The sequence below is a fragment of the Herpailurus yagouaroundi genome, unplaced genomic scaffold, assembly GCF_014898765.1.
Source record: "Herpailurus yagouaroundi ecotype Mexico unplaced genomic scaffold, PumYag 142, whole genome shotgun sequence".
Classification (NCBI taxonomy): Eukaryota; Metazoa; Chordata; class Mammalia; order Carnivora; family Felidae; genus Herpailurus; species Herpailurus yagouaroundi.
Genome location: NW_024412397.1, coordinates 47,862,026 through 47,885,178, shown reverse-complemented (window position 1 = coordinate 47,885,178; position 23,153 = coordinate 47,862,026). Strand labels below are relative to the sequence as shown.

At 41.6% G+C, this 23,153-nt stretch overlaps 1 protein-coding gene across 1 annotated transcript; it reads left to right on the top strand.

The window, feature by feature from the left end:
• The first annotated feature begins 46 nt into the window (after positions 1-46).
• Positions 47-13,933, top strand: HRH4 (histamine receptor H4). The gene is made up of 3 exons (XM_040479196.1): positions 47-310; positions 6,587-6,750; positions 12,236-13,933. Exons 1-3 carry the CDS (start codon positions 85-87, stop codon positions 13,067-13,069), a joined length of 1,224 nt encoding a protein of 407 aa, XP_040335130.1. The 5' UTR covers positions 47-84; the 3' UTR covers positions 13,070-13,933.
• Positions 13,934-23,153: the final 9,220 nt, after the last annotated feature.

The window sequence follows — 23,153 nt, the reverse complement described above, 5'->3', positions numbered from 1 at the left end:
AGACTATATGTATTAGGTATCCGATTGGAAAACATACTTGTCAGAATCGTCTTGCTGGATTCGTTTGCTCTACTAACTAGCTAGATGATGAGGGCCTCTTCATCATTTGATGAGATGTCAGCTTCTACTAATAGCACAATTGCTTTACTACCAAGCACTAACATTTTTTTAGTATTTTTAATGTGCTTAGTAGCATTTGCTATAATGCTAGGAAATGCTGTGGTTATTCTAGCTTTTGTGGTGGACCAAAAGCTTAGACATCGAAGTAATTACTTTTTCCTTAACTTGGCCATTGCTGACTTCTTTGTTGGTAAGTCACATATCTTTATTTCAGATAATCTTTTCCAATTATAATTTATTTCTATAACTTTAAAATAAACTTTTGTTATTTCAAGGGACTGTGTAGAATTAGGGATTTTAAAAACAAAAAGTTTAAGGATTAAAGTTCTGTGGAGGCTTTAGGGGAGTAGTATATATATATATATACGTGTGTGTGTGTGTGTGTGTGTGTGTGTGGGTGGGTGTTTGTGGGTTTGTAGGAGAATTTTCATTTGAAAATCGTTTATTTTCTTTTTATAGAATAAAAATGAGTCCAGAATAGTTCTAAAATTGTTTTAGTCTAAGAGTTACTTGTTTCTAGAGGTACCTTCCTTCAGTGTTTAGGTTTATAAGTATGTGTAGAAAAGTCAGCTGATGATATTGTTTTATAGGAACTTCTAGTATAACTTAACTTGTGGTTGTCTATAGCTACATAAACGCTTTTGCGTATCTCACAGTGAACCAAAACTCATAAAATATTTACTTTATTGCCTGGAACATAGGGTTGCTCAACAAATGTTAGTCCTCTTCTCTTTTGATTTCTCTGCAGATACGTGTCAATTCCACCCAAGGTCATGAATTCAGTAGATTACCCATCCATGTGTAAGGACTGTTAGGTACTCAAGTATGATTAGCTAATGAGGAGATCTATAGAAGACTAAGTCTCATTAGTAAGGTTTCATTGTAGGAGAGTGGATAAGAGATGTTCACCAGGGGCTGTAACAGTATAGAGCATTGTGAGAACCACAGAGACCTACCAAGTGCTATGGGTGCTCAGAGGAGAGAGAGAGCACATTTGGTTTGTGTGTGGTAGCATCTGAAGTGAACTTCAAAGGACAGGTAGAATTTCCATAGGCAGAGATGGAGAGGGGAGGAGTATTCCAAGAATCAGCAAAGACATGCTGGTAGAAAATCATTGTGTATGTCTTCCTAAGTGTGGGCTGCAGGCTGGCTGGCGTAAAAATGGCTACATGGGATCAGCAGGGGATGAAGTTGGAGTAGTTGGGATCTATATAATGAAGGCTCTTGAATGCTAGTGTGTCTGGATTGGAGGCTATTCAACAGGCAGTGTGGAGATCTAGATTTTTAAAACAATTGAGTGACTGGATAGAGTGAGGCTTTACCTCAGAGACATTAGCAGAGATGTAGCAGGTGGGAGAAGCTGGAATGGGGAAGTTTGGTTTCAAAAACAACCCCACAGCTTGCTGAGAGCAACTGGGCACAGGCCAGAATCTCTGTTAATCTGCCACTCTCCTCCTTCACATTTCCCATGCCCCTTGCCAGCTTCATCCAGATGTCCACTTATTTAACAGCATCTGCCATGACGATGGAAGAATTAGAACAGTTTCTGAGAACTTTCTGTAACAAGGTTGGCGTTTTGTGTCAAGGCTGTTCTTTTCCTTTGCCATGCTCAGAAGTGGGCTTTTTGGCTCAGCCTGTAGGCTCGTGACAGTTGTGGTGAGCCAGGGCAGAACTCATGTAATTGTAAGGCAGCAATTCTTAGGACTTGTGGTCAGGAGACCTTGAGCTCCAGAACCATGTGGCAATGGCTTGGAGTATCACATGTGCTAGATATTATGGGCTTTTGGTTGAATGCCCTTTTCTTACAGATTTTGAAAATGGCCTGCAGTCGAAAATCTAAATTCGTAGCACCTGAACAACTTCCCAGGCTGACTGTTGTGTTGGAAAGCAAAGAGTTATTGAGGAAAAACTCCAGTACCAGCTACATTGATAGAAATATATCTCATCTGCACACTATTCCAGAAACAAAGTACCATCAATGTATATATAGGGAGACGTCTATAAAATTGGTATCACATTTGTGGGTACCATCTTCACATCTGCACTTGTGGGCATTTATGGCCTACATGACCATGTGACAGATGGCCCAGGCAGGATCTGCAAGGACAAAGGTGGTTGGGGCTGACAGAGTCTGAACCTCATTTTCAGGAGGGCACAGTTAATCTTTAGTCGCTTCATGCCTCAGTTCAGGACTCTTCTCTTTTCTCGTGAGTTAGCTCAGGCTGCCACAACACAATACCCCAGTCGGGGTGACTTAACAGCAATTGACGTTCTTAAGGTTCTGGAGGCTGGGAAGTACCAGACCAAGGTGCTGGCTGATTCGGTTCTTGGTGAATGCCCTTGTCCTGATTTGTAGATGGTTGCCTTCTCCATGTGCTCTCACGTGTTGTTTCCCCTGTGTGTGCATGGAGAGAGAGAGAGCAAGCAAGCTCTCCAGTGTTTTTTCTTCTTCTTCTTTTAATGATTATTTATTTTTGAGAGAGAGAGAGAGAGAGAGAGAGAGCACACAACAGAGTGGGGGAGGGGCAGAGAGAGAGGGAAACAGAGGATCTGAAGCAGGCTCCACACTGACAGAAATGAGCCTGATGCGGGGCTTGAACTCACAAACTGTGAGATCATGACCTGAGCCAAAGTTGAACACCCAATTGACCGAGTCTCTGGTGTTTCTTCTTATAAGGACACTAATCCTGTCGGATTAGGGCTCCATCCTTATGACCTCATTTAACTTTACCTCCTTGTAGACCCTATCTCCAAATGCAGTGACCCTGGGGAATAGAGCTTCAACATATGAATTTGGGGGCGACCCAAAAATTCAGTTCATAACACCCTCTAGGCACTCACTGTTATCCACACATTTCTCTTTCGGCCCAAAGAATTCACAGGGACTTTTAGCTCTCTCCCCAACCCACCCCCCATTTTGACTGTCATTTTCTCATGGAAGATGCAGCGTCTTAGCTGGCTTTGGAAAGAAAGGACAATACCAGACTGGTGGCAATGTTCACACAAACTGGGCTTCCCCATTCTCATCTATTCATCCAATACTGGTTTCTTTTGAAGCAGGCACTCTTTGAAGTGCTGGGCATATGGCAGTGAAAATAGGGACAACATTCCCTGTCCTCGTGGTGCTTCTGTTTTTACTGGGGGAGGGACAGTGGGGGGGATACATAATAAGTATAAATAAGTCACTAAAAGTACGTAGTATTTTAGAAGGTGGTCATTGCTAGTGAGAACAGCAGCAGGGAAGAGGGAGAGAAAGGGTGCTAGAGATGGAGGTTGCCACTGAAATGTCAAGGGCAAGGCTCACGGGTCAGGACACTTCTGAGCAAATAGAAGGAGCTTCTGAGGGAAGAGCAGTTCGTGCTGAGGAAAGTGCAAGGGTCTGAGGGGTGTGTGTGCGGTGTTTCTGAGGCCCAAGAACTGGGATGGAGGGCGTAGCAAGAAGTGAGACAGGAAAGACGGGGCAGGCTGGGGTGAGCAAGTGGCCTGGGCTTTCCTCCCATCCTTCTTCTTTTTCCCTTCTCTCCTCCCCCTGTTCCTTCACCTCCTTGTTTTTATTTCTTCACCATCTTCTCTTAATACAGTTTTCTTTCCCTCAGCCCCCACGCCCTTAATGTGTCATGCCAAAGGCTTCTTGCTCCTTTCAAGAAACTGGCTCTTAGTTTTCCTTATCAAGTCCATTTGACCCAGAAGTATGCTTCCAGAGTGGAAGTTACAGAAACACTTCAGAGTGGGTGTATCCTAGAAATGTTTCCGATTCCACAGTGGTGGAATGAGCCACAAACATCTCCCCCACTCAACATGATAGAGGATCTGAGCATGACGTTTGTGCTAAAACATCATGTAGAACACAAGGGAACAGCGGGGTTTCACGAAAGCCAAAGGAATAGGCTACGGCCTCTTTTAAAATGCTATGTCAAGCAGCAACTAAAGTCTTGGACACACCCAAACACACCCTTCCTCTTTCATGTATTTCAGAAAATGTGTGGACAAGATTATTGAACTCACAGCCTTCCTTTAATGTGTAATGTTTATTTATTTTTGACAGGGAGAGAGAGAGAAAGAGAGAGAGAGAGCAGGGGAGGGGCAGAGAGGACCCCAAGCAGGTTCTGCACTGACAGCAGAACCCACGAACTGTGAGATCATGACCTGAGCAGAAGTTGGCACTTAACAGACTGAGCCACCCAGGAGTCTCCCTTCCTTTAACGTTTAAATAGACAGTGGTGTCTGTCAGGCAAAGAATTACTGGCGTTGTACTCTTTGCTGTCATTTCTGTGGAGGAAATGTGTGTGTGTGTGTGTGTGTGTGTGTGTGTGTGTGTGTGTGTGTGTAAAATATTCATGTTGGGAATATTAGAAGCCACAACTCTGGACCAAAATATATGTTTCTGTTTTGAAGATACTTTGACTTATCTCAGGTGATTTATCTCAGATACTTTGATTTATTTTATTTATTTACCTATTTTATACCACAGGCGTGTGTATGCATACGCGTGCGTGCACACACCCATCTTTGAGATGGGAGACACCATAGGGAAGCTTAGTTATCATTAAAAATATAATTGAAACATGAAATAAGCAGGCAATTTGAACTACATATAAGAACTGACTGGGGCGCCTGGGTTTCAAAGCCAGTCTTCCATTACTAGGTGAGTTCAGTGGGTTAAGCATCCGACTTTGGCTCGTGGTTTGTGAGTTCAAGCCCCACGTCAGGCTCTGTGCTGACAGCTCAGAGCCTGGAGCCTGCTTCAGATTCTGTGTCTCCTCTTTCTGCCCCTCTCCTGCTCACACTCTGCCTCTCTCTCTCTCTAAAGTGAATAAACATTTAAAAAAAACAACCACACAACTCTTCCATCTCCATGATGCCTCGTGTCTCATCTTTGTATGTGAACTTAGGTACAGAATGCTAAGTTCTGCATCCCCTTTCACTGGTGCTGAAACTACAGCATCATATCCTCGCATCATCTTGTTTTGGGAGAATGTAGGGTTGCCTTCCTCCTTCCCTTTCCTTCTCCTTTCTTTTTACCTTCACTATTGTTCTTCCTGATAGGCTTACTTGGTTCTCATATGAAAATGGGAAATCCTGCCAAGTGCCTGATGAAATATGAAGATACTCACTGAGCTTCCACTTACTAGATTATATTCTCAGTGAGTAGTGTCACCTGTCTGAAATGTCAATCCAGCGGAAAACTCCCAGCAAAGCTTAAGGAAAGGGAACCCAGGGTAGTCATTTTTTCTTAATTAGGCTATTTCTGTGCTAAGCTGAACCACTCGCATATTTGTTCATTCAGTGAAGTGTAGTGGTTAAAGTCAAGAGTCTTTTTTTTTCCCTTAATGTTTATTTATTTTTGAGAGAGAGAGAGAGAGAGAGAGAGGGAGAGAGCGTGCATACGAGTGGGGGAGGAGCAGAGAGAAGGAGACAGAGCACGTGAAGTGGGCTCCATGCTGACAGCAGTGAGCCCAATGTGGGGCTCGAACTCATGAATTGTGAGAGTAAAACTTGAGCTGAAGTCGGATGCTTAACTGGCTGAGCCAGCCGGGTGTGTCCCGGTAGGGAGTCTTGAAATCACACTGCCTGGTTTCAAAGCCAATCTTCCATTACTAGCTGAGTAGACCTTGGCAATCATGTCTCCCTCTGAGCTATAGGTTCTTTATCGTCTAACTCAGCATAGTTTCTGCCTTACACAGCTTCTATGAAAGTTTAATGAGGTGATATATACAGCAGACATAGCACAATGTCTGGCATATGGTAACTGCACAATATATATTGGCTGTTATTAACTTACCCAAGTTAAATGTGTGAGCCACTGGGCAACTCTAAGTGCTGTGAAAAATATAAAGATCAACTTACAACATGGTCCCAGGCCTCAGGAGAAGCTAGTTAAAAGATGACAGAGATACCAAGTAGCAAGTATTTCTACCTGAGAGAGGGAGTGAAGAGCAAAGTGCCAACATAGTCAGGGGACAGAGGGGTCCCTTCTGCTAAGGAAGTTCCAAAAGAGATGACAAGGAGAAAGTCATTTTTTTGAACTGCATGGAGAATGAGGAGGTAGACTTCTCAGTACAAGAGAGGAGGATATTCTAGGAGGAAAGAATGCTGTCAGCAAAGGCAAAGGGGATATGAAACTACAGGCTGTCTTTGGGGGAAGGCTGGCCCATCCTGTGTGGGTTGCATCACGAACGTGAAGATGGCTTGTGCTGTATGTGGCTGGAAATGCCGTCCAGACCTGTGCTTCATTTGGAAAGCAATAAGGAAACACAGGATATTTATGACAGCCATTGTAAAAATGGTATTTAAAGAACACATAGGAAATCAGTCCTGAGTTTGCTGATGAAGCACTATGAATTTCTAAATTATCATCAAGCCATTTTTGGTCATGTCATATATGTCATTGTGTTGTGTACCTATGCCTCTGGGTAGTCATTGATATGTGCTTTTTTTTTTTTTTTAACCTTTTTTCCTTGTACAGGTATGATCTCCATTCCTTTGTACATCCCTCACACGCTGTATGGTTGGAGCTCTGAAAGTAAACTCTGCATGTTTTGGCTCATTGTTGACTATCTTTTGTGTACAACATCTGTGTATAACGTTGTACTCATCAGCTACGATCGATACCAGTCAGTCTCAAATGCTGTAAGTCGAAACATTAATTTGCCTTCTTTAAACATTATGTGCTTGTAAATTTTGGGTCCACAAGCAAAAATTTTTTAAGTGTAATTTTTTCGTTTAGTTGGCAAACCGTAGAGGAGCCTGATTATCCTTCAGTTAACTGGCACTAAGTTTTCATTGGCCCTTAGTGAACAATTTCTGTGTGTGATTTGGCTAAGTCACTCCCCTATGTGCCACTGAAATGGGAAGACATCAAAGAAAATCTAAGGCGAGTTGTCAGAAACGGTATGTACCGAGTCCATAGGAGATTGGATAGATGTGGGGGTCGCAGTACGTTTATCAGTTTCTTTTTTTCCTTTTTTTTTTAATGTTTATTTATTTTTGAGAGAGAGAGAGAGAGAGAGAGAGAGAGAGCGTGCATGCGCATGCACGCGAGTGGGGGAAGAGCAAAAAGAGAAGGTGACAGAGAATCTGAAGCAGGCTCCACATTGTCAGCCCAAAGCCCTATGTGGGGCTTGAACCCATGAATTGTGAGATCATGACCTGGATCAAAGTCTAACATTCAACCAACTGAGCCACCCAGGCATCCCTATCAGTTTCATTCCTTACACAAACTAAGACCTGAATATTTTCCTCAGGTGGGATCTAGTGAGCAAGTAGAAAGACACCCACACTTTTGAATGTCATGAGAAAATCAATTTTCAATGGCCAAAGGAAAAAGACAGTGTACAGGGAAGCTATAGCTTAGACGGTGAGCCCAACCTGAAAGATCAGCTCCTAGTGCCAGGGTAGGACCCATGCCAAGAAAGTCTGAATTGACCCAGGATTTGGAATAGCCTCATTAAAAAGTTAGTGGCAGTTCATAAGCCAGCTAAATTGATCAGCAATAGAACAAGGGAGCAAACAAGGGCAGATGCAAGTAAAGACAGAGGGTGAAAGGGGTAGAGAAATAAGGGGCAGTAATCTGATGTCTAGGAAACCTAGATGGGAAACTTCCTTCATTCTTGAGTCCCAGGACCCCAATCTTTGGGGGATGCTACTCTGTGCAAGGGATTTTGCTGAGTGCTGGGAAATGAATTAGCAGAGTCTCTACTTTTTTTTTTTTTAAGTTTATTTATTTTGAGAGAGAAAGAGACACCATAAGTTGGGGATGGGCAGAGAGAGAGGGAGAGGAAGAGAATCCCAAGCAGGCTCCATGCTGCCAGTGCAGGGCCAGATGCAGGGCTCGAACCCATGAAGCCATGCCTGAGCCAAAACCAAGAGTCAGACGCTTAACCGCCAACCAGGCGCCCGCAGAGTCTCCACTTTCGAGGAGCATAATAGTCTAATATGGAGACAGATCCAGGAACAAATGGGTTCAGTACAGTATACTAAGCATGGTGTTGGAGGTGTTGAGGGGACAGTGATAGTTCTGACTTGGGAGGTCTGCACAGCTTGCAGTAGACAGGGTTGGGAAGGTATATTGCAGAAGGCAAGGGTAAGCTGTGGGAACAAAGATGAGGCTCAAACAAGATAGAAATTGATTTTTCTGTCACAGAACAGTCCAGGAAAGGTGGGAGCCTCTGTTCCAGAAACTCATCCAGGGACCTAGGCTAACAGGGTGGCTGTGCATCCTCTAGGGGAGGGATCAGCAAACTTTAGCTAGAAAGGGACCTATGGTCTCTGTTGCAACTGCTCGAGTCTGCCATTATGGTACAAAAACAGCCATACATACTATGTTAAAAAAAAAAAAAAAAGAATGATTCATTCATTGTGTTCCAGTAAAACTTTATTTATCCAAGCAGGTGGTGGGCCACATTTGTTTCATGGACAGTGGTTTGCTGACCCCTGCTCTAGGTCATTATTCTCCTCTGCATGGTCAAATTCAGGTTGTTGTCACTCCAGGTTCTAGAAAGGATGGGAAAAGAGCAGAAATCCAGGGCAAGGGATTTTGTCTTAACCACATGGTTCAGAATCATACAATCATTTCCGCTCACATTTTACTGGTGACATTTACTAACACCCATCTGCTAGTAACATCTTGCAGTAACATCGCACTGCAAGAAAAGCTGGGAAACGTGGTCTCTAGCTAAGCTACCGTATTGCCAGGAAAAAGGGGAGAATTAATGTGTTGGGACATCCAGACACTTGGCCTTGGGTACTTCATTGACCCAGGGTCCACTGCAGTTTGTACTGGACAAACTATGGAGAGAGTGCAGATCAGCTTGGGAGAACAATTTAGATGCATATAAGCTCATGTTTTTCAAATTGCAGGTTATGACCCGTTATTGAGTCATGAAGTCAGTTCAGTGGGTTGTGACCACTTTTCAAAAAAATGTTTAAATGTTTTTGAGAGAGAGAGAGAGAACATGAGCAGGGGAGGGGCATAGAGAGAGGGAGACAGAGAATTCCAAGCAGGCTCTGCACTGTCAGTGCAGAGCCCAACATGGGCCTTGAGCCCACGAACCATGAGATCATGACCTGAGCCAAAATCAAGAGTCAGATGTTTAATCGACTGAGCCACCCAGGCACCCCCACTTTTTTTTAAATGAAAAAGTGCATAGAAGAACATACTAAAACAATTTTTAAAAATTAGAGTATAAAATATCAGAGTACTTTGTACATAATAAATGTGTTATTTTATGAATACCTCTGTCTATGGACTTAGTTATGATGTAAAATGTATTTCTTTTTTTTATTAAATTTTTTTAAACATTTATTTATTTTTGAGAGAGAGACAGAGGCAGAGAATCCGAAGCAGGCTCCAGGCTCTGGGCTGTCAGCACAGAGCCCAATGCAGGGCTCAAACTCACGAATCACAAGATCATGTCCTGAGCTGAAGTCGGAGGCTTAACCAACTGAGCCACTTAAGCACCCCTAAAATGTATTTCTTATTTTAAGTCAGTCAACATGTTCAAAAAAGAGTGTTCTAATTCACAATCTTTCCCATTTGTACTTAAACATTTCCTTGTTTTCTGTGTTAATATTTCTTTTGTAGCCTTTCCTGGGTGTTCCCACTTAACATTCATTAGGACATCCTTTCACTGGATGTCTAAGCTCTTAGGTCTACCCCAGGTGCAGTTAGGAGAAGTGTGTAGAAGTTGCAGAGACAGGGGTGCCTGGGTGGCTTAGTCGGGTAAGTGTCCAACTTCAGCTTGGGTCATGATGTCGTGGTTCATGAGTTCGATCCCCACATTGGGTTCTGCGCTGACAGTATGGAGCCTGCTTGGGATTCTCTCTCCCCCTCTCTTTCTGTCCCTTCCCCATTTGTGCCCTCTCTCTCTCTCTCTCGAAATAAATAAATAAACTTAAAAAAAAAAAAGAAAAAAAGAAGTCACAGAGACAGAAGGAGTGATGTCCACAGAGAGAAAATGAGTAGGTTTGTTTTCTAGTCTTGCCCTGAGGAATTCCTCTGGCCACATAAGCTGTCCCTGTGGTGAGGGCTGGGCCAGCTGGATCCCAGATCCTTAGCACCTAGCACAGAGTCAACTGTGTAACACCAGTGCATGGATGTTCGCGAGGGGCACTCAGGCAGCTCTTGCACCTCTGTTGGCTAATACTTCAAATACAGCTGTGTAAGCCAGGAAGCCCTCAAAGACCACTGAAACTTGTGGGAAGTAGTTGTGGGGAAGCTGAGCTCTTGCTGTAGTACGAAGTAGTGTGATAGGGCAGGGTCATGAGCTGAGCCTGAAAGATGGAAATCTGATAATAACTTGGACAAGGAAGGCTCAATGCAGATGGCAGTGCATGATTACAGTGCTCAGACACATTTTCTGGAGAGCCGATTTCTGTATGGCTGAAGTAAGGGTGGGTGAGGGAAAGTAGAACAGTGTCATTGGAAGGAGTGGGAATTAACATGTATGCAGAGTTAAGATGGTAAGTGGAGAGTATACTGAAGATGAAGGAAGCTTGACAGGAAAATCAAGACCATGAAAATATTGTTGCTGGTTTCCTAGGACTGCTGTAATAAAGTGGAACACATTGGGTGGCTTAAAACAACAGAACTGTTCTCTGGAATAAATTTGATATTTGGAGACTTGAAGTCCAAAATCCAAGTGTAGGCAGGGCAATGCTCTCTGAGGCTTCTAGGGCAGCTGGTTCCATGCCTTTCTCTTAGCTTCTAGTATTACTGGCCATCCTTGGCTTTCCTGGCCTTCCTCAACTTGTAGATGCATCACTCCAGGCTCTGCCTCCATTGTCCTGTGGTATTCTCCCTGTGTGTCTGTGTGCCTCTTACAGGGAGGTTCACCCTAATCGAGTATGACCTTATCTTAACTTGATTATATCTGCAAAGACCCTCATTGCAAATGAGGTCGTGCACGCAGACACTGGGTGTTGGGACTTCAGCGTATCTCTTTTGAGGACACAGCTCAACCTGCAACAGGCACTCAGAAGGGCTCTGCAATCCCGTCTCATTGTTACCACCAGTGTGTTCTGTAGGCTGCTCTGCCTCATAAAGGAAATCTGATTGATGGAACGTTTGGATATCTTATTGGGGTGGGGAAGGCATAAGAGGCAATATTCTGAATAATGAACGGATCCTGTCGTGGGTGAGGACTGGGCCATTGACTGATGTCAGGAAGGCCATGCCAACTGGCTTGGGCCTGAATTCAAGAAATGCTTGAGCTACCTGTCAAAAATGCTACCCAGAGATGAAGAGATGGGCATCATCTTCTCAATTCCCTTGGATGTCCATTATCCCATTTGACCTTATGCATAATAGAATAGAGATCACTTCCTAGCATATTGCATCACATCATTACAAAGGCTGAACAGAGCAATTAAAAAACTAAATGCAGTTTTATGACCATCTGGGTATTGTTACCATCTTCATAATCATTAGATTTAGTGCAAGAGATATATTAATTAGTGGCATGAGAAGCAGAAGGCAAAGAAGCGTATTTTATATGGGAACTTGTGGTCAGCACCATATGCATTTTAGCTTAGCCTAAGAAATACTAGTAATGTAGGAAAAAAAACCCCACTTCCCTGCAGTTTATAAAAATAACCTTTTTTTTTTTTTTTTGAAGCCAGCTTCTTCTTACCTCCAGCCAATTGGTGAGCCCTTCCCAGCCTGCACAATCCATCAAAGAAAGACAGTGCTGGGCATTGTTTCACCTTTTTAATAAAAATGAGTAAACACTGTAGCACGAGACTTAGAAACTCAGAGAAAATAGTACATGAACCATAGTGGAAAGGGAGGCATGTTCCAGTTTCATGGGGAAATAATTTCCTTTCCCTTGAGTGAGGAAATCAGAGAAATATGGAATATATGAGCTAGAAGGAACCTTACTGATCTAAAAGAAGCTTAGGGAGGTTGTCTGTTCCAGGTCCCCTCAAAAAACTCTTGGTTCATGTGTTTATCTCTCATAGAGGGTGGTTGACCTTTTAGATTACATACCCAGTTACTCAGGGCCAGGTAACTTCCCTACCTCTTGCATATCCCTGAAACTCCTGAGGGTCTATGATATGCCGTATGCAACCAACATATGTTCATTATAATGGAAATAACTTATTTCCTCTCTTTTAGATATCTTACAGAACTCAACACATTGGGATCTTGAAGATCGTAGCTCTGATGGTGGCTGTCTGGGTTCTGGCCTTCTTAGTGCACGGGCCAATAATTCTAGTTTCAGAGTCTTGGAATAATTCCAGTGTCAGAGTCTCGGAGAAAAAGGACTGTGAACCTGGGTTCATTTCCAAATGGTACATCCTCGCCATCACTTCATTCTTGGAATTTGTGGTTCCAGTCTTGTCAGTGGCCTATTTCAACATATACATTTACTGGAGGCTGTGGAAGCGTGGTAATCTCAGTCGGTGGCAAAGCCAGCCTGGACTCACTTCTCCTACCCCTCCCAATAACTGTGGACCCTCACTCAGGGGTGGACTGTTTTCAAGAACATCTCTTCCTGAACTGAAGGAAACAGCAACATCTGTTCCTTCGAAGAGACACGGTAGAAAGAGCAGTCTCTTGTTTTCTCTAAGAGCCCAGACAAATAGCAATATAATTGCTTCCAAAATGGCCTCCATCTCCCATTGTGATTCCCTATGTCTTCACCAAAGGGAACACATTGAACTGCTCAGAGCCAGGAAATTAGCCAAGTCACTGGCCATTCTCTTAGGTGTTTTTGCCTTTTGCTGGGCTCCATATTCTCTGTTCACGATCATTCATTCATTTCTTTCACCAGAGCAGCGTCCTCAAACAATTTGGTATGAAATCACCTTTTGGCTTCAATGGTTCAATTCCCTTGTCAATCCTTTTCTGTATCCATTATGTCACAAGCATTTCCAGAAGGCTTTCTTGAGAATATTTCATGTGAAAAAGCAACCCATACTAACACAAAATCGGTCAATGTCCTCTTAAAGATGATTTTATCATTTACAAAAATTTTAGTCTTAAGCTCACCTACATGAATTTGATCTGACATTTAGTTTTCCCTTTCCACTAGGCAGGGCAAAATGAGAAAAGTCCATAATATTGTAACACTTGCAAACTTAAAAGAAAAATCAGAAACTGAAAGTCAAGGGAAAATAACCAGAAATAGACAACAATCTTTTTTGCAAACTCACAGCCACAAATGCACTGTACTTTTCTTACTCGTTGCCTCTTCCTTGTCTTTTAGATCTTGATATAACATTGATTGTGAAAGTCAAGAGTTCTTGTTTTCTATGTTCAGTGTTTGCTATAGTGTTAAGTGAATTTCCCTTTTATTTTATAGTGATGAGAAATTGTCAAGTTGTAAAGTCATTTTTTCCTAAAGTATACAATAGAAGAGGGAGATATATTGTCCTCTTCGCTGGAAGTGGGAAGGCATGTTGGGGTTTGAGCTGTCAGGAGCAGGGAGCCAGGGTGTGCCCAGATGGAAAGGTAGAAGGCACGTGTACGTCCAGGCTCTATGCTACTGATTCCAGAAAAGAAGAAAGTGTGGAGAGGGAAGAGCAGGTAACTGCGGTTCTCAGAGTTCCTCAGAGGGCCTGGCAATCATAGGATAAGAGAGTAAGTGAGAGACAAGATCACCAACTGGTTGAAAGATGGCTTTCCTTTTGTCCTTCCTGCCCTCTTCTTCCAACTTCCACATCAGCTAAAACATCTGTGAAAAAATATGTAAGAGAAAGGCTACGAGATGGCAAAAGGACTCTATGATTAAACTTGATGTAGCTGTTTAACATTCTCAGAACTAATAGATGTCAATAATTATTAATAAAATATACTTCTGTATTTATTTGACGTCTTTAACGTGTGTGTAGTGCTAAGAGTGATTTCTTTATGTGCCATTAGTGTAAGTTATACCTTGCTGATGAGTCACATTTTCTTAGTCTGGTGATGTTTTATTTATTTATTTTTTGTTATTATTAATTCTTCTTCTTCCTCCTCCTCCTCCACCTTTTCCTCTTCCTTCTTTGTAATAAAATTTTATTTTGATTTCATTGTTAATTTCATCTCTCCTATAAGGTTTTATTAGTGTTTCTTTGGTAACTTCTCAGAGTTCCTTAGTCATTTCCGTATTTTTTAGATCTTTTAAACCTTGGTTAATTTCAAACACTAAAATATGAAAATCCTTTAAGTACATAAATGCTTAGATATGCCTATGATTTTTATATGCAATTGTGCCTTGCATTAAGTTCAAAAATAGGAGACACATGTTTAACATTCAATAGTATCACCTCATGCCAGTCACAGTGGCTAAAATGAACAAATCAGGAGACTACAGATGCTGGCGAGGATGTGGAGAAACAGGAATCCTCTTGCACTGTTGGTGGGAATGCTAACTGGTGCAGCCACTCCGGAAAACAGTGTGGAGGTTCCTCAAAAAATTAAAAATAGATCTACCCTATGACCCAGCAATAGCACTGCTAGGAATTTACCCAAGGGATAAGGAGTGCTGATGCATAGGGGCACTTGCACCCCAATGTTTATAGCAGCACTTTGAACAATAGCCAAATTATGGAAAGAGCCTAAATGTCCATCAACTGACGAATGGATAAAGAAATTGTGGTTTATATACACAATGGAATACTATGTGGCAATGAGAAAGAATGAAATCTGGCCTTTTGTAGCAATGTGGATGGAACTGGAGAGTGTTATGCTAAGTGAAATAAGTCATACAGAGAAAGACAGATACCATATGTTTTCACTCTTATGTGGATTCTGAGAAACTGAACAGAAGACCAGGGGGGAGAGGGGGAAAAAGAGGTTAGAGAGGGAGGGAGCCAAAATATAAGAGACTATTAAAAACTGAGAACAAACTGAGGGTTGATGGGGGTGGGAGGGTGGGGAGGGTGGGTGATGGATATTGGAGGAGGGCACCTTTTGGGATGAGCACTGGGTATTGTATGGAAACCAATTTGACAATAAATTTCATATTTAAAAAAAACATTCAATAGTAATGTTGAAAATTTGAGAAATGAACCCTTACAAATACACAACTTTTTATAAAGTTGTTACTTGTCAGCTATTGGCTTTGACATTTATACATTAGTAGTTGGGATTTCATATGATTACTGTAGCTGTGAATGTTTATTGAATTGTGTGGCCCCATGAAAACTTTTTCTGGTTGAACCCTAGGGGAAACAAGCATAAATATTCATAATGTATTTTCTAAACTATAGAAAATATGTCTCATTCAAAGATGTGATCAATGTAAAACATACTGTTATTTTTTTTTGCCACTTCAAAGAAAATGCTGCAAACTGTCTATGAAATAATATTTGTTGTTTTAAAAAATGTTCATTTTTATAATATTCGTTTATTTTTGAGAGAGAGCACACGAGCAGGGAGGGGCAGAGACAAAGGGAGAGAGAGAATCCCAAGCAGGCTCCATGCTCTCAGCACAGAGCCCGACATGAGACTTGAACTCACAAACCATGAGATCATGACCTGAGCAGAAATCAAGAGTGGATGCTTAACTGACTGAGCCACCCAGGAGCCCCAATGAAACAATACTTTAAAAATCACATTGATAGTAAGTCCCATTCTGATTTCAGAGTTGTTGAAATGTGAGCAATGTGTGTCTTGGAAGTGATGAAATATGATACATGTATGATGAATGAACAGAACAAGGCCAAGCCTCCGTGAAATGAGTGTTTGAATAAATAAATACTTTTGATGGTACCTTCATGTATTCATTTAACAAATATTTATTAGGAGTCTACCGTGTGTTAGCTACCTAACTGTAAAGATGCCTATGAACTTTGTTGATTTAAATTCCATAGGGTAGGAGTTTTATTTTGGGGTTCTCTTACTGTAGTGTTAGGCACCCCACAGGTGCTCAGTAGATATCTATTGAGGAGGAATTCATTAGGCATTTTCCTTAAATATGGAATATAAATTCTAGGTTTAAAATCCAAGTCTTTTAAATTTGCCCTGGAGAAACTTCAAAATATATTTTGCATTAGAAGTAAAGTAGTATGTACTGATCATAAAAAGACAATAATAAAACAATTCCTGTAACCAAGAAACAGTCATAATTATTAGTTTGGTGTAGGTGTTTCTAGGGAAAAAAAATAATGTAATTCCATTTTTAGAAACACGCGTTTGTATATCTAAACTTCTCACAATATCCTCAGGTGAATTTTTCCCTGAAGTTTCCTGTTCTAGATGAGTAATTATTGTCCCTTTCTCCACATATAGAGCTGACTTAAAAATAGTTATTAAATTTTAAATAGAAATACCTAATTTCAAATTGATTTAAAATACTTCAATATGTAATACTTAATTTTAAGTATTTTAAAATACGTATTTTTCAAAATTTAAAATACTAACACATTTTAAATCCAGACCCAATTTCACTGGTATAATTAGCAGAACATTTCTTAGAATGTTGTTTCCTGAGCGTTGGCTTTGGTTGACCTGTTTAGAAATAGAGGAGGGCACTTGTCGGGATGAGCACTGGGTGTTGTATGTAAGCAATGCGCCACAAGAATCTACCCCCAAAACCAAGAGCACACTGTACACACTGCATGTTAGCCAACTTGACAATCAATTATATTTAAAAAAAATTAAAAATATATACATATTTAAAATTTTAAAAGAGAAAGAAATAGATTAAAGAAGGAGCACCTGGGTGGCTCAGTCGGTTAAGCATCTGACTTTGGCTCAGGTCATGATCTTGCGGTTCGTGGCTCCAAGCTCCAAGATGGACTGTGCTGACAGCCTGGAGCCTGCTTCAGATTCTGTGTCTCCCTCTCTCTCTACCCGCCCCGCCCAAGCTCTCTCTCTCTCTCTCTCTCAAAAATAAATAAACGTTAAGAAAAATAGATTCAAGAAGAGCGAAGACAGATTTAGGGATATAAATGCTAATTATGACTGACACTTCAGGTCTAGTCTTTTTACGAATCATGAGGGCTTTGCTATAAGTAACAGAACAATCATAACTATTCTACAGAAGTCTTTTTTTGTGGCTGGTTGGTAACTACTTTCTTGTAGCAAGGATCTTGGCATTTGAAGAAATTATTTTTCACATTATGATTTCAGAACAAGAAATTCTAGCATACAAAATAAACTTGGTGTTCTAATGATTGTTATCAGTCAGGGTTGAGTCAAGGAAACAGAGGGTATGTTAATTATTTCAAACAGAAGGAATTTAATACAAAGACTTGAGTAAATACTATTGGAAAACTAAATGAGAAAGAAGTAGATGTTGACAGAGCCCATACATAAAAACTTAAGCGAGCAATAACCATCTTTAGGGACAGAGGGAAACAAAAGAGAATCAAAGAGAATCTGGGATCCCAGAGGACCAATACTTGGAGTTCTAACTGATGCTTCATGCCCAATAGTTAGGGCTTAGATGCCAAAGGGGTGGGGTCGCCAGTGCTCAGACTTCCATGGTGGGTGGGGCAGGATACTTTCCTTCATTTAGTTACTTCCATTTACTGGTTGTTTCCTTCCATCATGGGAATTACAACTCCTGCTCTATATGTAGAAAGAAGAGTGATTCATGAAACTAGTGAGTACCCCAGAAAGTACAAATGTGGCCTTTTCTGTTTGAAATTTTATGTTCTGGGGCTCTTTCAGTTAGGATTCCTTAGGTTACAAGTGACAGAAATACCATTTGAACCACCTGGGCCAAAGTGAGTGTCTTGGTTTCTGTTGCCAAAGTGCAGAAAGACAATGGTATGAGATAGTCCAGGGACTCTGTGACAACTTTATTTTACATGTGGCTTCTCCATAAGGCTGGGATGATGAATGCTCATGTTCTTCTTGATCCGATGGGGACAGCACCTCTCTCCTAGTAATGATGAGAAAAAAAAAAATCTTGGAAAATATCAATTGAGTGCCCAATGGTTATCTTGTGTTAATATCTCAGCACCAATCCCTGTGGGGGAGAGTAGATGCTAGTACTGCCCTCTTGGGCTAGTTCCTCCTTCAGACTAATCTCTGTGGCAGGGAAGTAGGGTCAGCCCATTCAAACTATGTGACCTGGAGAGGGAGAAACCGTTTCCTTAAATGAAGAGAGGTACGGTTACCAAAAGAAGAGGAAAGAGATAATAAAAATCTATTCCAGGGGATATTCAGACATTGGGGACATCATGAAGATCTGATTGTCTTCCTTATACATCGTGTGAGCCTGCCCAAATGGACACAATTCTCTATCCCTCCCTGTATCCCCACCCTTTGCAATGTGACTTTGCAGCTCTTTTCATCAAGAGGGATTTGCTGTGGCCAATAAACTGCTACTAATAGGCAGCAGAAGTGACAAGGCAGATAGGTCTCAAGTGGCCTGTGCATGTCTGTTCTCACTCTTAGAACCTTGCTCAGCTGTCAGGTGCACATACACAGGTTGCACGACTGGAGGATGCGAGACCATGTGGAGCAGAATCAAGCTGTAGTAGCTGAGCCCATCTTGGAGCAGCTGGACCCAGGCTGACTCAGCAGCCCATTGGAGATTCATGGGCAAATGCAGGCTAACCAAGACCAGCTGAAGGGAGCCTAGTGTGGCCCAGACAAGAAGAATCACTCGGCTAAGCCAGAGACTCCTGAGCAATGGCAAGACACTGCATTTTGGGAGTGGTTTGTATTCAGCAAGAGGTAGCTGACATGGCAAGCGCTTACCCTACCGTGTTGATTTCCAGAGAGATGTAGATATTTACGTCACTCGTTCTTTTGTGGGAGCTGAGAAAAGAGACATACACATTCTTATGTAATGGGACAGACATTTTTTAAGGGCAGACCTACTTCTCCACAGAAACATAGTCATTGCAAAATGACTTCATAGCAAGGGTAATTGATTTTGAACCATCATAAACGAATAGGGTAGATGCACCCATGAGGGTAAAGTTGCGTTGTGGGGATGGAAGAGAAAGGGCATCACAAGTTTCAACAAGCTGTTCTTAGCTATGTACGTCTCTCCCTTAATTGCCTCCTTCAGTTTCTTCAAGTTTCTACCTTAAGTCAGGTCCTGCAACCTAACTCCAACCGCAACTGGTTGTGCGGTTTGTATTAAATAGTCTGTCTTTTTTGAATGCTTTTCTCCTTGCTCATGCCTGTAGTGATTTCTTTCTATGCCTGAACTTCTACTGAGAAGAAGAGGGGAAAGGAGAAGACTTTAAATAGAACCAGCCAGTCTGGTTAGTGATAAGTAGCTCTATGAAGGATTAGCGGAAGAAGCCGAACTTATCTTGTTCAGATTGCAATTCTGCCTTTCTCTGTTCTGTTACCACAGATCACAAGGAGTTGACCATAAAAGGAAACATCCTGCAGGAAAAGTTTAGGTAACTGTTGGTTAACCAGAGCAGGTTAGTTAACCTGCTGAGGTATTACAGAGCCTAACTGACCTTGGGGGAAGAAAGTACCCAATTCCAGCTGGCAGTAGCCATCCTGACCCATTTAACTGCGGAGAAAAAAAATCCAGAAAGTTTGTGGAATTCACAGTTCAGAGTCAAGGGCTCCCTAAAAGACCTAGACCTAATCACAGGACTAAAGAGCACTTCCCCTCCACTCCCCTCCCCATCACATTATAAAGGCCTATTGACAGCAGGTCCTTTTATTCAGTACATCCAGTCTGGCTAGCAGAAAAAATGACAAGGCATACCAAAAGGCAAAAAAACACAATCTGAATACATCGAGAGAGCATCAGAACCAGACATGGCAGAGATGTTGGAATGATCAGACTGGGAATTTAAAACAACTATGATGAATGGATAAGATCAACAGCATGTAAGAACAGATGGGCAACATCAGCAGAGCAATGGAAATCCTAAGAAAAGTTTAGAGAATTGTTGAAACCTTTTTCTGACGTTCAGCCTTTCCTGAAGCTTTTAATAGTCAAAGTAAAGACATAAAAGGTATACTTTTTCCTTGATAGAAAGGCTTTTATCTGGTCCTTCTAAGAACCTGGAAGACAAATGTTTTCAGAATGATTGCTCTATCCTTCCTGTGCTCTTGCCCCAATCTAGGCTGTCTGGATAATGGCCAAGGTCGCAGTTAAGCAACTTGTTGGACGTTCTCTTTTCTGACTTCCTGTTTCTGGAAGACAACTGTTTTGAGTTCAACCTTTGTTTTTGGGTTTTGTTCCTCTAATTTCACTGGCTCAGGCTGGGCTGAAGTTCACAATTACTGACCTATGAATAGCTCTCAAGGGCCTGTAGTCCCCCTAGTATGGAGTTGGACACCCTGATCTAGTCCTCAGTATTCCTTACTCTCTAGCATTCATGAGGACCCAGAAGAGGGTCGCCTGGAGTTCTAAAGCCCACATCCTTCTATATTGCTCTCCAGACTGAGGATAATGTATGCTGCTTTGAGAAAATAGCTCCAACAGTGTTCCCATCAGATAGTGGGCACTGGGTGGGGGGCAGGTTAGGTGGAGTCCATCCTTGCCTTTAAGGGTTACATGTCAGCTAGCTCGGAATCAACAGGGACTTGCACACAAATGTGCGTAGCCACGAAGTGACACAGCATGATGAATGGTTCATTTATAGTGATGTTTGTAGGGAGGCAAGAGAGGGCAGTGCCCTACAGCTGTGCTGTTGCAGAATTACCCTGTCTGGCTCTGTCTCTCCAAGCAACCCAGTCCCTCCATGGCAAGGCCATGTAGCTGTTCTCTCTGACCAGCATAGACAAGGCTTTCTTGTCTATGTACCTACAAGGTACAATAGGATTTGCATGGATAATGATAACGTGGAAACTTGTGTACGTGACAGACAGGATTAATTGCCTTATCCCTTAGAACACCTGTGTAAAACAGACACCATTGTTATTCTTCTGCCGTGGACAAGGAAACTAAAGAACGAAGAGAGTAGATGACTTGCCCCTGTGATATAATCAGCAGGTAACGTCACCAAACTTGAACTCAGGGAGTCTGACACTAGAGCCAGGATGCATTAAGCCCCATCCCACACGGCCTCTCCACACTTAGCAAATCTCTGCTTACTCCTCCCACACAGGAACATTAGTGAATCAGAGCTTTTATGAGGAAATGAGTGTAAATGAACTCAACAAAACCCCAAATCAAATCAAATAAACACAAAACAAATCCAAATCAAGGAAACCCAAACATAATGGTCCTTTCCCCCACTTTCACAACAGTTAGGCTCTATTTTCTCCACAAGATGGCAGTAACTCCACATAGTTTTTCTGCTTCGCGTTTCTGGAGGAGCGGCCGCTGAATAAATACATAGGCAATATGGTTTTGTGTTACAATTCAAAGAAATCTGATAACAGCCATCTCACTTGTCAATATTTTAAATTGAATTAAGCTCATAAAATCAGGGAAGGCTGTATAAACTCTGTGAAAACAAAACAACGACCCCCCCCACCCCGGCCCCCACTAGAAGGTATGACTGAGCCAAGGCGCTCCCATAAGGGCACTAGTGTGCACACACATCCACAAACACACACGCATCCACCTTGTCTCATACATCTTCCCACATCCACCCACACACATCCACAAACACACACATATCCACACACCCACAGCAACCCATACACACATCTATACACCCACACAGATCTACTCCCTCCACAGCCACACAAAAACACAGACACACACACACACACACACAGACACACACACACACACACACACAGACATGCATATTCCAAGAAGAAGAATCTTTTCTCAAGGAATCTCTTAAAAACCCCTTAAGACTAAAAGGAAAGTATAAAAGTTTTTCTGTGCCTATTTCATTTGTTTCATCTGCTAATCTTTCCTTTGTTAAAACATGACAAACTATTGCTTTAAAAAAAAAAAATCACTGCAAAAAAATAAATAAATAAAATCACTGCATTACAGGATCTCCAAAGCCTATGAAAAAATTTTCTTCCCCCCCAAAAAGCTTCTGCAAAAAGAAACTATCAACAAACTGAAAAGACAACCTATGGAATGGGAAAATACTTGCAAATCATGGGTCTCATAAGGGGTCAATACCCAGAACACATAAAGAACTCACATAACTCAATGGCAAAACCCCCAAATAACCCAATTAAATAATGGGCAAAGGACCTCAATAGACATTTTTCCAAAGAAGATACATGAAAGAACATGTACTTGTTGTACACAAAAAGATGTTCCACATCACCAATCGGTTAGGGAAATGCAAACTAAAACACAGTGTGATATCCCATCATGTCTGTTAGAATGACCATCATCAAAAAGACAAGAGATAACAAATGCTCACGTGGATGTGGAGAGAAGGGAATCCTAGTGCACTGTTGGTGGGATTGAAAATTGGTACAGCCACTATGGAAAACAGTATGAAGGATGCTCAAAAATTTTAAAATAGAACTAACATATGATTTAGGATTTCCACTTCTGGGAATATATCCAAAGGTAATAGAGGATCTCTGTGTCCCCATGTTCTCAGCAATTGTATTTACAATAGTCAAGACATGGAAACAACCCAAGTGTCCACTGATGGATGTACGGGTAAAGAAATTGTAGTATATGTATACAATGGGATATTACTCAGCCATGAAAAAACAAGGAAATCCTACCATTTGTGACAACATGGATGGTCCTTGAAGGCATTAGGCTAAGTGAAATAAGTCAGACAGGGAAAGACAAATACTGCGTTATCTTATTTCTATATGGAATCTTAAAAAAACCCCAAAACAAAATAAAAGAACCCCAACAAACTCACAGATACAGAGACCAGATTGGTGACTGCCAGAGGTGGAGAGCAATGGTGGGGAATTGGAGGAAGGTGGTCAGAAAGTACGAGCTTCCAGTTATAAAAGAAATGAGTACCAAGATATAGTGTATAACATGATGACTACAGCTAATGCGGCTGTATGATATATAGGAAAGTCATTAAGAGAGCAAATCCTGAGAGTTCTTATCAAAAGGAGAAAAAATGTTTTCCTTTATTCTTTTCTTTTTATTGTATCTATATGAAAAGATGGATGTTAGCTGAGCCTATTGTGGCCATTTTTTCACCATGTGTATAAATCAAGCCATCATGCTGGATACCTTAAGTCTATATGGTGATAGATGTCAATTATTTCTCAA

Bases quoted from the DNA above. Each gene is read 5' to 3' on its own strand.
- HRH4 (XM_040479196.1), top strand. From the start codon at position 85: ATGATGAGGGCCTCTTCATCATTTGATGAGATGTCAGCTTCTACTAAT. The intron at 311-6,586 runs GTAAGTCACATA...TTCCTTGTACAG, and splicing joins CATTGCTGACTTCTTTGTTG to GTATGATCTCCATTCCTTTG. The intron at 6,751-12,235 runs GTAAGTCGAAAC...CCTCTCTTTTAG, and splicing joins ACCAGTCAGTCTCAAATGCT to ATATCTTACAGAACTCAACA.